Source organism: Balaenoptera acutorostrata, chromosome 16, assembly GCF_949987535.1.
Source record: "Balaenoptera acutorostrata chromosome 16, mBalAcu1.1, whole genome shotgun sequence".
Lineage (NCBI taxonomy): Eukaryota > Metazoa > Chordata > Mammalia > Artiodactyla > Balaenopteridae > Balaenoptera > Balaenoptera acutorostrata.
This window is the reverse complement of record NC_080079.1, coordinates 72811138-72824026: the sequence shown is the minus strand read 5'-3', so window position 1 is coordinate 72824026 and position 12889 is coordinate 72811138. Positions and strand designations below refer to the sequence as shown.

The 12889-nt window shown below is 48.6% G+C and overlaps 1 protein-coding gene across 2 annotated transcripts in view; it reads left to right on the top strand.

Moving 5' to 3' along the window:
• The window catches only part of C16H1orf198 (chromosome 16 C1orf198 homolog), a 35041-nt gene extending 23532 nt beyond the window's left edge, over positions 1–11509 (top strand). For both annotated transcript variants that reach the window (XM_057531326.1, XM_057531325.1), the window contains 2 exons: positions 4544–5086; positions 8656–11509. In XM_057531326.1, coding sequence (XP_057387309.1) covers positions 4544–5086; positions 8656–8712 — 600 coding nt within the window. In that variant the 3' untranslated portion in view covers positions 8713–11509. The remainder of the gene's footprint in view (positions 1–4543; positions 5087–8655) is intronic.
• Positions 11510–12889: the final 1380 nt, after the last annotated feature.

Genomic DNA, 12889 nt, shown 5'->3' with positions numbered 1-12889 from the left:
TGTTTTTTTGTTGTTGAGTTGTATGAGTTGTTTGTATATTTTGGAGATTAAGCCCTTGTCGGTCACATCATTTGCAAATATTTTCTCCCATTCTGTAGGTTGCCTTTTTGGGTTTTTTAATGGTTTTCTTTGCTGCACAAAAGCTTTTAAGTTTGATTAGGTCCTATTTGTTTATTTTTGTTTTTATTTCTATTGCCTTGGGAGACCGACCTAAGGAAACATTGGTACGATTTATGTCAGAGAATGTTTTGCCTGTGTTCTCTTCTAGGAGTTTTATGGTGTCTTGTCTTATGTTTAAGTCTTTAAGCCATTTTGAGTTTATGTTTGTGTATGGTGTGAGGGTGTGTTCTAACGTCATTGATTTACATGCGGCTGTCCAACTTTCCCAACACCACTTGCTGAAGAGACTTTTTCCCATTTTATAATCTTGCCTCCTTTGTTGAAGATTAATTGACTGTAGGTGTGTGGGTTTATTTCTGGGCTCTCTGTTTTGTTCCATTGATCCGTATGCCTGTTTTTGTACCGATACCACACGGTTTTGATTACTGTAGCTTTGTAATATTGTCTGAAGTCTAGGAGAGTTATGCCTCCTGCCTTGTTTTTTTTTTCCTCAGGATTGCTCTAACAATTCTGGGTCTTTTATGGTTCCATATACATTTTTGGATTATTTGTTCTAGTCCTGTGAAAAATGTCATGGGTAATTTGATAGGGATCACATTAAATCTGTAAATTGCTTTGGGTAATATTGCCATTTTAGCAATGTTCATTTTTCCAATCCAAGAGCATGGGATATCTTTCCATTTCTTTGAATCCTCTTTTATTTCCTTTATTAATGTTTTATAGTTCTCAGTGTATAAATCTTTCACCTCATTGGTCAGGTTTATTCCTAGGGGGTTTTTTTGGGTTGTTTTTTTGGTGTAATTTTAAAAGTTTTTTTTTTTTTTTGCATTCCCTTTCTGATATTTCACTGTTAGTGTAAAGGAATGCAACTGATTCTGAATGTTAATCTTGTATCCTGCTACTTTGCTGCATTCATTTATTAGATCTAGTAGTTTTTGTGTGGAGTCCTTAGGGTTTTCTATATATAGTATCATGTCATCTGCATATAGTAACAATTTTACTTCTTCCCTTCCAACTTGGATACCTTTTATTTCTTTTTCTTGTCTGATTGCTGTGGCTAGGACTTCCAATACTATGTTAAAGAGAAGTGGAGAGAGTGGACATCCTTGTCTTGTTCCAGATTTTAGTGGGAAGGCTTTCAACTTTTCACCATTGAGTATTGTATTGGCTGTGGGTTTGTCATAAATGGCTTTTATTATATTGAGATATGTTCCCTCTATTCCCACTTCGGTAAGAGTTTTTAATCATGAATGGATGTTGAATTTTGTCAAATGCTTTTTCTGCATCTATTGAGATGATCATGTGGTTTTGGACTTTTCTTTTTTTAATGTGGTGTGTGTTGATTGATTTGTGTATGTTGAACCATCCTTGTGAACCTGGGATGAATCCCACACGGTTATGGTGTGTGATCTTTTTTATGTGTTGTTGAATTCGGTTTGCTAATATTTTGTTGGGAATTTTTGTATCTATATTCATGAAATATATTGGCCTGTAATTTTCTTTTTTAGTGGTGTCTTTATCTGGTTTTGGTATGAGGGTGATGGTGGCTTCGTAGAATGTCTTTGGGAGTGTTCCCTCCTCTTCAATCTTTTGGAAGAGTTTGAGAAGAATCAGTATAAATTCTTTGTATGTTTGGTAGAATTCACCTGTGAAGCCATCTGGTCCTGGACTTTTGTTTGTAGGAATTTTTTTTATTACAGATTCTACTTCACTTCTAGTGATCAGTCTGTTCAAATTATCTATTTCTTCTTGATTCAGTTTTGGTGGTCTGTAAGTTTCTAGAAAGTTGTCCATTTCTTCTAGGTTGTCAAATTTGTTGGCATATAATTGTTCATAGTATTCTCTTATGGGTTTTTGTATTTCTGCAGTATCAGTTAAGATTTCTCCTTTTTCATTTCTTATTTTATTTGGGTTCTCTCTCTTTTCTTCTTGGTGAGCCTGGCTAGAGGTTTGTCAATTTTGTTTACCCTTTCAAAGAACCAGCTCTTGGTTTTGTTGATTTTTTCTGTTTTTTTAACCTCTGTTTTATTTATTTCCTCCCTGATATTTATTATTTCCTTCCTTCTGCTGACTTTAGGTTTTTGTTCTTCTTTTTCTAATCCTTTTAGGTGATAGGTTAGGTTGTTTACTTGAGATTTTTCTTGTTTTCTGATGAAGGCCCAGTCCTCTTCCCAGGGTCTGGCCCCCGAAGTCTGAGCCTCAGCACCCAGCCCCCATCCGCTCCAGAGGGCGAGCAGACAAGCGTCTCAGTCTGGGGAGTGCCGGTCTGCACAGACCCTCTGTGCAGGTCTCTCTCCGCTTTGCCCTCTGCACACCTGTTGCTGCGCTATGCTCTGAGGCTCTGAATGGGCTTTGATGTTTTTTCTTGGGTTCTATTTCTTATAACCCTGAGCTTCAAGGCAGCCTGTGCTTGTGTTTGGAGCTGGAGTTCCTTGTGGCCTCATCATCTTGAGGAGAGACCTGTGGCCATCAGAATCTGGGCTTTTAGTAAAAATCTCAGCCAGAGAGAAGTGAAGGCGTATGCATTAAAGTAATAGAGAACCATGTTAGCACAGTTTTAAATTATACTCAGTGACAACACGGAAGCAGTGGCTGCAATTGCTCCTCTGATATATAGCTGGCGGCATTAGAAATCGGGGCAGCCCCTGGCAAACAAATTTGGTATGCATCTAAAACCATAATAAAAGAAAGGTTTAAACCTGTTGTAGTTTGGCACTTCACTTCTGGAAATCTGTCTGAAGAAATTAACTCCAAATTGGGGAGAGCTGTATGCATGAAGATGTTCTGACAGCCTTAATTATAACAACAGAAATTAAAAGCAGCAAACTGATAAAAAGAAAATGGGAAAGTAGATGGTGGGACAGCCACTCAATGAAATATCTTGTGCCCATTAAAACTAATGACTACAAAGACCACATAACACCACTGATGAGGCTTCTGGTTAAGTGAAAAAGCAATACCCAAAATTATATGCATAACAGAACTGCAACGTCATAAAATACGTATCTGAGAAAGATTACATGAAAATACACAAACTAATGGAGATTATGGGAAGAGGGAAAGGTTATGAATGATTTTTTTCTAATTCCCCAAATTTTAGTATGTAGTTTTCATACTTTTATTTTAAAAAGAAGAAGAGGAAGGGAATGTATGAGGGAGCAGAAGTGGAGAGGAAGAGAGGAATGTTCCAGTTTGATCTGAGAAATGCCTGAGGCGGCAGATTGCTCGCTCTGCAGGGCTTGGGGATGCCACCCTCCAGGGTGCTCCACTGCAAAGAGGCGTCAGGTGTCCACTCGGTGGTCTGTTGGTCAGGACAGCTCAGCCCCACCACCTTTAGAGGTCACAGTGGTTAGCAGCATCAGATCAAGGAAAGTGTTTCAGGGGCACCTGGATGTGGGGTGTGGACCCTGCCCTGCCCTCGGGGGTTCCCCACCTAACGGGGCCAGGACCAGCTGAGAGCAGCAGGGTAGCGCCGAGGAGATCACGGGAGAGGAAGACTGTCTTGTCAGCTCGGGCAGCTGTGACAGATACCACAGACTGGGGGCGTCCAGTAACAGACGTCTGCTTCTCACAGTTCTGGGGCCGGGAGTCCGAGATCACGGTGCCAGCAGGGCTGGTCCTGGGGAGACCCTCTTCCTGATTTGCAGACGGCCGCCTTCTCACTGTGTCCTTACATGGTGGAGAAAGAGAGCATCTCTCAGGGCACTAATCCTGTCCTGGGGGCTCCACCCTCATGCCCTCACCTAAACCTCCTAAAGGCCCTGCCTCCAAAGACTAACTTCGGGAGTTAGGCCTTCAACATGTGAATTTGGGGCACACAAACATGCAGTGTGCAGCGGGCATGCGGGCGGAGTGCGGGATGGAGGCGTGGGAGGGAGATCACATCTTTGCAGCCGCACACAGGCCTGCCCTTGACTTTCTTGGTTTAGTCCAGGGAAGCAGGGTCTGGCTGTTGTCTTTTCTTTCACCCTTGCTGGCTGCCGTCGGTCAGGAAGGCAGAGGCCCGTGAGGTGGGGACTTGGTTCTGGGTTTTGACCCTCACTGCAGTAGTGTCATGCTGACTGTGCACCCTTCCTTGTCACCCCCAGGGGGGGCAGTCACCCTCCTCAGGAAGGGGCGGGCATCCCTCCTGAAGAGGCAGGTGGGTGATCTGCTCACCAAGCACAGGCCTTAGTCGTCAGTCAGATTCAGGAGTCTTAGCTGTTCGTAGCCTCCAATGTGACAGGATGTGACAGCTCTCAAAGCCTGTGCCGTGTTTCGGGGCTGTGATGGCGGTCCTGAAAACAACCACTGAGGACAGACAGTGCCAGCAAGTGGACGACAGGAGCGCTGTTGCTCCTGGGGGCACGCGTGGGCTGGCACACCTGTCCCGTTGACCGAATGTGTTGCTCTCTTTTTTCCCTCCCTCCCCGCATCCCGCTAGAGTCAGATGGAGTTCAGCGTCTCCTCCTTATCCATCCAAGAACCGAGCTGCAGCACTGCCACCGAGCCCAGGCCACCGTCCAAAGCTCCTCAGGGCTCGCAGGCCCTCCGACCGTCCCAGGGCAGCAAGTCCTCCAGCCTGGATGCTCTGGGTCCTGCCGCCCGGAAGGAGGAGGAAGCGTCCTTCTGGAAGATCAATGCGGAGCGGTCCCGGGGGGAGGGCCCTGAGGCCGAGTTCCAGTCCCTGACCCCCAGCCAGATCAAGTCTATGGAGAAAGGGGAAAAGATCTTGCCTGTCTGTTACCGGCCGGAGCCCGCCCCGAAGGCCAGGGAGGCCAAGGTGGAAAAGTCCAGCAGCCTCCGCCAGGAGCAGTGGGTCCTGCCCAGCGTCAGCGTGGAGCGAGAGAGACCCCGGCCCGCCCAGGCCTGCACCAGCCCGCTGAGCGAAGCCGCCGCCGCCTCCGAGCCCGTGGGGAAGCCGCCCTCCCCCGAGGCCGTGGGGGACACGGAGGGTGCCCTGTTCTCGGAACCCGTGCCTGTACAGGTGGGTGCCTTGCTTCAGGCCAGGGGCTCCTTCCTCCCGAGTGACCAGGGCCACCTCACGTGGGTGGGCGGACCACAGATGCCCCCATTTTCTCCTTCCTCTGCCATCCCTCGGAGGACTTCTGGGTTCAGGTCTGCTGGGGTGTCACTCAGCTCGGCAACCAACACACAGGCAGGGGACGTGTTCTGTGAAGCCGTCTGGTGCTGTGACCTGTTTGCCTGTTCCGTGGTTGTGTCCCAGATGCCCACTGCCCTTCCGCAGTTGTGTGAGGGCAGGGATGGAAGGGACGCAGGGGGCAGTGAGCAGAGGACTCGAGGGGGAAGGCGGCAGTGTGGGTGGGATTCGGATGCCGGCTCCACGCAGGGGCCTGGGAGGCTGGGCTGCAGTATCGGTGAGGAAGGGACCCGCAGACGTCCTGAGGGACGTGGGGGAAGTGGCTGGGACCCCAAGCCTCTGCCAGGAGAGCAGCCGTGCTTGTTTGGGGACCATGGGAGACTGGCTTCAGGAATGATGGGCCGCTTCTCATTTCCAAGCAAAATAGGGTTAGGTGTCCAGGGAGGAGTCCTAAAGAAAGGACTTCTTTCTGGGAACGGAGGGAAAGGAAACGAAAGATGTGAGAGGTTCACTGGCTGAGGTGCAGTGTGTCGTGAAGAAAGGGCCCTACCAGAGAAGAGGCAGCGTGGGTGGCTTCTGCATGTTTTCCCAGTTTTGTGGAGCACCAACTGTTGTCTTTACCAGCTGGTCTGCGTTGCTTGAGAAAACTCAGCAAAGGGAAGAGAAAATGTTTGGTTAAGGCTCACCCAAAACCAAAATAAATAAATAAATAGGTAGGTGTATTTCAGAGGGAGGCTGTGTGTTTTTTTTTTTTTTAAATAAATTTATTTATTTAATTTATTTTTGGCTGCGTTGGGTCTTCGTTGCTGCACGTGGGCTTTCTCTAGTTGCAGCGAGCGGGGGCTACTCTTCATTGCGGTGCGTGGGCTTCTCATTGCAATGGCTTCTCTTGTTGCAGAGCACGGGCTCTAGGCACGAGGGCTTCAGTAGTTGTGGCGTGCGGGCTCAGTAGTTGTGGCTCGCGGGCTCTAGAGCGCAGGCTCAGTAGTTGTGGCACGTGGGCTTAGCTGCTCCGCGGCATGTGGGATCTTCCCGGACCAGGGCTCGAACCTGTGTCCCCTGCACTGGCAGGCGGATTCTTAACCACTGCGCCACCAGGGAAGTCCCCACCATTCTACCTTCTGTCTCCATGGATTTGACTTCTCTAGGGACCTCGTACAGTATTTGTCCTTTAATGACTGGCTTATTTCACTGAGCGTAATCTCCTCAAGGTTCATGCATGCTGTACTGTGTGTTCATCCATGCTGTAGCATGTGTACGACCTTTGAATAATATTCCGTTGTATAAATCCACCACATTTTACTCATCTGTGGATGGATACTTGGGTTGTTTCTACCTCTTGGCTATTGTGACTAATGCTGCTATGAACTTGGGTGTACAAACATCTGTTCGAGTCCCTGCTTTCAATTCTTTTGGGTATATGCCCAGAAGAAGCATTGCTGGATCCTGTGGTAGTACTATGTTTAATTTTTGAGGAGCTGCCGCGCTGTTTTCCAGCAAAGGCTGTACTGTCTTACATCCCAGCAACAGTGCACAGGGTCCCAACTTCTCCACATCGTCACCAACGCTCATTTCCTTTTTTCTTGTTTCTTTTTTGATAACAGCCATCCTAATGGGTGTGAATGCTATCTATCACTGTGGTTTTGATTTGCATGTCTCTAATGATTGGTGAGGTTGAATATCCTTTCGTGTGCTCAGTGGCCATTTGTATATCTTCTTTGGGGAAATAGCTATTCAAATCCCTTGTCCAGTTATAATCGGCTGTGGGTTTTTTTTTTTTTTTTTTTGGCTGCATTGGGTCTTCGTTGCTGCGCGCGGGCTTTCTCTAGTTGCGGCGAGCAGGGACCGCTCTTCATTGTGGTGCGCGGGCTTCTCATTGCGGTGGCTTCTCGTTGCAGAGCGCTAGGGCTTCAGTAGTTGCAGCATGCAAGCTCAGTAGTTGTGGCTCGTGGGCTCTAGAGTGCAGGCTCAGTAGTTGTGGCACATGGGCTTAATTGCTCCGCGGCATGTGGGATCTTCCCGGACCAGGGCTCGAACCCACGTCCCCTGCATTGGCAGGGGGATTCTTAACCGCTGCGCCACCAGGGCAGCCCCTGGATGTGGGTTTTGTTGTTGAGCTGTGGTCGTCCTCTGGGTGTTTCCTGGATTGGGGTTCCAGGCGTGTCCACGCCTCTCTAGGCAGATGACCTAGTCAGTTGTCCTCCCGAAGAAGGGGAGCCCTGGGACGGGAGGGGTTCTGCCTTCCATCGTCTCCACATCACCTTTGCAGCCTGTCCCTCCTTTCAGGGTCCCTTGCCATCTTAGGCCAGCACTTTGGGCCCCTCCCTTGCCGCTCTGGTTCCTGGCGCCACCTCCTCCCTAACCTTCCTGCCTGGTGCTCCCTCTCCGACACTCTGCAGTGGGGTCTTCCTCCGCAGGAAGCATCTGTATAAGCTACGTGAGGGTCTTCACTGTAAAGAGACGCAGGAAAGCGCGTGTGCGGGCTTGGGGGCGGTGAGTAGGGCAGAGCACCGGAAACCCTTTGAAAGAACAGATTTCTGAGGCACAGCACAGCGTGAAGTGCTGCTGCACGTAAGACGCAGGTAGGAAACCAGAAAAAAGGAACGTGTGCCTGAGCGCCTTTGGCTTCTCGAGCTCCGGCTCAGTCTGAGAGGCGGCAAAACTGGGCCTGGGACGTGCTTCAGAGGAAGCCGCTCAGCCCCGTGGCCTCCGCGTCAGCACCTTCTGTTTGCCGGTGTGTGGAGAGCACAGGGTCAAGGCTCCCTCGCTCAGGAAGACTGCGGCCACCGGGGAAACACGCACTCGTGTTAGACCCGGGAGACGGGCCTCTCGACTCAGGCGGCTGGCGGAAGCCTGTGCAAATGTGTCTGAATCAGTGGCCTGTGCTCGCAGACGGCCCTTTAAACCAACCCCATGTCTTGTAAGTGGGCAGTCTGTGACCTGAAGAATGGCCCTGGGTTAGGGAAGATCACTCCAGAACCTTCCGCATCATCTGAAAAGAATAAACTTTACATCCTTTCTCCATATTTTTCTCTCCCTCAACTTGGTAATTTATTGTACTTTGTTTCGTCTGTCAGTGTGTGTGTGTGTTTCATATTAGGCGCATATGAAACTTGTAACTTGTTTTCTCACTCCACAGTGACTAAATTTAAACACGCCTATCATTCGAAAGTAGAAAAGCTACGTTCTTCTCCTTTTCTCTGTGGGTAGGTTCCACAGGCTGCCCTCAGACATGCCTGGGGACGGAGAGGGGTACGTGTTAGATCCTGGCCGAGTGTGGCTTGCATTGAGCTTTATTTAATTTCCTGGTTTCCAGCACTGAGGCAAATTGAGGTCAGGGAGCCTCTGAGACGGAAGCAGACTATTTCATTTGGGTCATTTTAAATGAGATGCTGTTTTTAGATTATGCTAACTTAGCCTCATGCCTTATTTTGGTGTTTTTGTCCCTTCTACAGGTCAGCTCAAGTAATGTCATCTTGAAGACAGGATTTGATTTTCTGGACAATTGGTAAAATGTGTTGGACAGAACAAACCAATAATCCCCAAATGTTTTCCAAAGTGGTGTGGCGAAGGAGAAGAAGAAGGGCAGCGTTCCCCTGTGTCTTTTGCTAGTTTCTGTACACTCTTTTCTTAACCGTTTGGAAACTGGTAAATATTGCCTTGTCCAGCTTTCCAGATTTTTCCCTTTTTGCTAAGACCAGATACCTGTGCTATTTTCAACGATTTGATTAACAGAAGTTTTACATTTGGAATTTTTAAAAACTCTTAGGAATTCAGTAAACCTTGTAAATAGAAGTTCTGTTCTAGCTCCACCCAATTTTCCCCCTCCTCAGAGAAAGATTTTTCTCAACCCTGTCACAAAAACCATGAAGTGATTTCCATCTCCTCTCCTGTATCCCCTCCCTTTTACAAATGCCCAGGGCTCCTTTCAGTGGGTGGCTATCCTCAGCAATAATGGTGCCGGGTGCTGGCTGTGCCCATGGGGAGACCTGCCCCACGTGGCGGGAGAACCCCACGCCCCAGCTGTCCAGGCTTCCCTTGCTGAAGCCACACTTCTGCATCATGTGCCACCCTTCATTCTCACGTCATTTCCAGGAAACAGATTGTCGGCACATGGTGGAGGGCGTCTTTAAGCTGCCGTGGTACTTATTCAAACTATTCATCATTGTTTATTAACGAGTTGCATGTTTAAGAGTTTTGTATTAACTTTACATTATTTTGTACCTAGATGTAGCAGTTGTAGGGCTACCACTTTTCTTGGGTTTGTACCAGTTTCCCTTTGGAAGTTCTTTGCTACTTGTGTGACCTGTTGGGTGTTTCCTGTCCTGGGCACCTGCGGGCGTTGCTGGCAGACCAGCCTCTTCTGATTAGTCGTGTTAGGACCTTCCAGCGTGAAGCTGGCAGGGGCACTGGTTGTCCTTCATCCCAAGGACTGGTCAAGCTGCGTCACGGTGGACCCTCCCTCGACCCTGACCGCCAGCAGAAGCGGAGTCGAGTTTCTGTGTGGCCCGAGCGGCGCCCCCTGGAGACCTTCGTGGTCATGGCAACAGCATCTCCTGGAGGTGGACTCGGCTGCCCGCTTGACCTGTGGTCCCTGCTGCTGGGGAAGGGCGTTAGGGCAGCTCTGAGGCTGCCCAGGAGGACGGGGCGGGGTAGGGCGGGAGGGGAGCCGCTACCCAGCGGCCCTGGGTGGCGCGAGCCTGCAGTACGTGCCCGGGCGTGGTCTCCACGTTGCCTCTCACTGTGTTCTCCTCACCTGACGCCTTAATCCCTGCGAGTCCTGCCAGCGACCACCTAGTTTCAGTATCAAAGTGTGTCTTTTTAAGATGCCTTTCTGTTTCATAGGACCTTCTGGAATGATTTTTAGAATATTTTATCTGGCTCCAAGGTAAAGCACACGGCGACCTGTTTTTTCCAGGAAAGTTTCTGCCAAAGCTGTGGCCTAGCCAACTTTTGGTTTGGTTTCTGCCAATTGCATTCTGTCCCTAAACCTCATTTGGCCCCTTGGGGTCTTGCATTTGACCTTCCTCCTTTGGTGACTGATGGTATTGTGGTGAATACATGTTCCTTCTGTACTGTTTAAGTATAGTTGAAACAGTCAAGAGGAAAAAAGATTCCTAGCGCGGCGATGAGGGGAAAACGAAATCCCAGCCGGAAAGGCATGGCCGGGTGCCAGCCGTGCAGGTCGGCCGCTGAGCCTCGGAGCCGGGCTCGACACCTGCCCTCACTTCCGGCTTCGAGGGCAGTGACCTTAGAACCCATGCTTGCCAGCAGGGTCCCCGTAAGCAAAAAAGAGGTCTAGAAGGGAGTTTGCATCCCTTGGTGTTGGTGTAGCAGGGAAGAAAGATCTGCATCCCAGGACCGTTAGCCCAAGGTGATCTGTCTGTTCTTTTGGGAGATGACTCTGATTTCTTTTCCACTTTCTCATAAGACCCAGTATTCCCTTCAGGTTCTCCTGGGAGCTGAGGGGCACGGGGACTATTGAGAGCTTCCACCTTCTTTAACACCATGTGGGGTCCAGTACCCAATGGTATTCAGTTATCCGTAACAGTGTTTAAAGTTTCATAGAGGTACAGCCTCCTGAGATTAAATGTAAAACCACAACTGGGGAAATCCTAGAGGGAGTTGTAAAGTTGTGTTGCTTTGCTTTGCTTTCGGAAGTACAGAAGCGTAAGAGGGAGAGGTGAAGTCCTGGAGGACACGTGCTCGTGGGTCTCCATCCTGCCTGACCCTGCAGATTCTCCTCTTAACCCCGGGCAGCCTACGCAAAGATGATTCCTTTCACTGTCCTCCTGGGAATCTATGTTTAGTGTGTCCAAGTAAAGGAAAAATTAAACTCTTATACGTTTTGCCCCCTTTTTTGCCATGTATCAAGAGGGCGTTTCTAAAACCAGAGTTTATAGTTATGATTTTAAAAACGCACACTTTTCAGTTGAAGCCTGATGTGGTTTTGCATCCCCTCCCTCTGGCCGCCCTGTTGTCTGCCCCTGGGGTTCAGCACAAGGATTCAGTGTCTTGCTTTGGGTGACCGTCATTGGAAAATCTCCACCAGGAGGCTAGAGACCAGTCTCGGTTCTTTCACCTGGGACCCCTCCCCCGCCCCCCCCGCCGCCCCTGCCCTCTGGGTTTGGGAGTGCCACCCGCCCTGGGAACAGCAGGGTGCGGCACCCAGCCGCACCCACCCCGTGGGTGTCACAGCAGCCTCCCTTTCTTTGAGATATGTTTTCAAAAATGAGAACTTCTTACTGACTACTCATAACTTGGTTGTATTTTATATTAACAGCCTTTAATAAAGCCATTTAAAATTTGCTCGACGTGTCTATTTGGGACCTCTGCTGGGGTCAGGAAGCCTGCTAAGATGATTGCTGTTGAACACAGAGGAGGAGAAAAGGACTCGTACTAGTGAAAGCCAGCTTGAAACCCCTTCAGCAAGCCCACTTTGCACAGTCCTGCCTTGGGCCCCCTGCACGTTGGTGGGAAGCAGTAGCCGAGGTGTATAGGCCCCTAGCAGAAGCGGTGGGCTTTACCCCGGAGAGCTCTCATACAGCCTTCCGGTGACATGGAAAGCACGGCATGTCTTTCCAGGGCCAGCTGATTGCATCAGGTGACTGACTCAGAAGAACAGGTGCAATCTCCCCGAATGCTTTCACCTCCAATGTGGTTGAACTTGATTTTTCTTGGAAGACATGCAAATTTAAGCATGGCCCGTCTATCTATTCTGTTCATTAAGGTGCCGGTGGTAAGGTACCAGCTGTAGATTGATGAGAATTTTTAGATGTCAATTTTTAAAACTAATATCCCCTCAAGAAAATGGGGATTCAGGCTGTCAGATTTCTCCTGAGTTATCGTGCACGGTGGGGCCTTGCTGCCTTGGGGAGCACAGATTTCTGGGTGAGCAAGTGATTGTACTTGCTGCCTCTTCGGGCTAGGGTGATTTGATGAAGTTTGTGGGCCAGCAAGCACTGGGTCACTGTGTGCACATGTTATGAGAGGAAAGTGACTCCTTGGGAGTTACTTGACAAAGTAGCTCCCAAGCCCATAGGTTTGGCAACTTTTGTGGTACCTCAATATGTGGTACCAACATAGCTACCAAAGGAAAAAAAGTGTTTCTATGCAAGAGGGACCTATCAGCATAGACACAAGATATATCTGGGTGTATTCAACACTTTGCAACCTGGAGGGAAGATGTTGAATCTGGGGGATGAGAATGCTCTCAGTCTTGGGTTGGGGGTATTCGTGGGGCTCTTCTAGAAACTTCTTTGGTCTGATCCTCTGCTTCTATGCAATCTTTTAATGAACTTATCAGCCTTCTGGGTGACTTGATCCCAAAGAGAGGGGCACCCCAGGAGGGAATCAGTGATTCTGAACCCCACCCAAGCTCAGGCAGAAAGCAAGTGAGCAATTCTGAATGTAAGATTAACATAACAAAAATCAAGAGCAGCAATACCAGCTAGAAGCATAAATAAAAAGAAATCAACCCATAATGGCAGTCAAAAGTATAAAGTACCCAGGAATCAACTTCAACAAGTATACAAAGACGTCTTTAATGAAAACTATAAAAGAAAGGAAATAGAAGATGTAGAAGAAAAGCTGAATAATCCTAGGTGGGATAACTTAATATTATAAAAATGTTCATTTTCCTCAAATCATTTCATAAAGTTAGTGCAACCTCAACAAAAATGGCGGTTG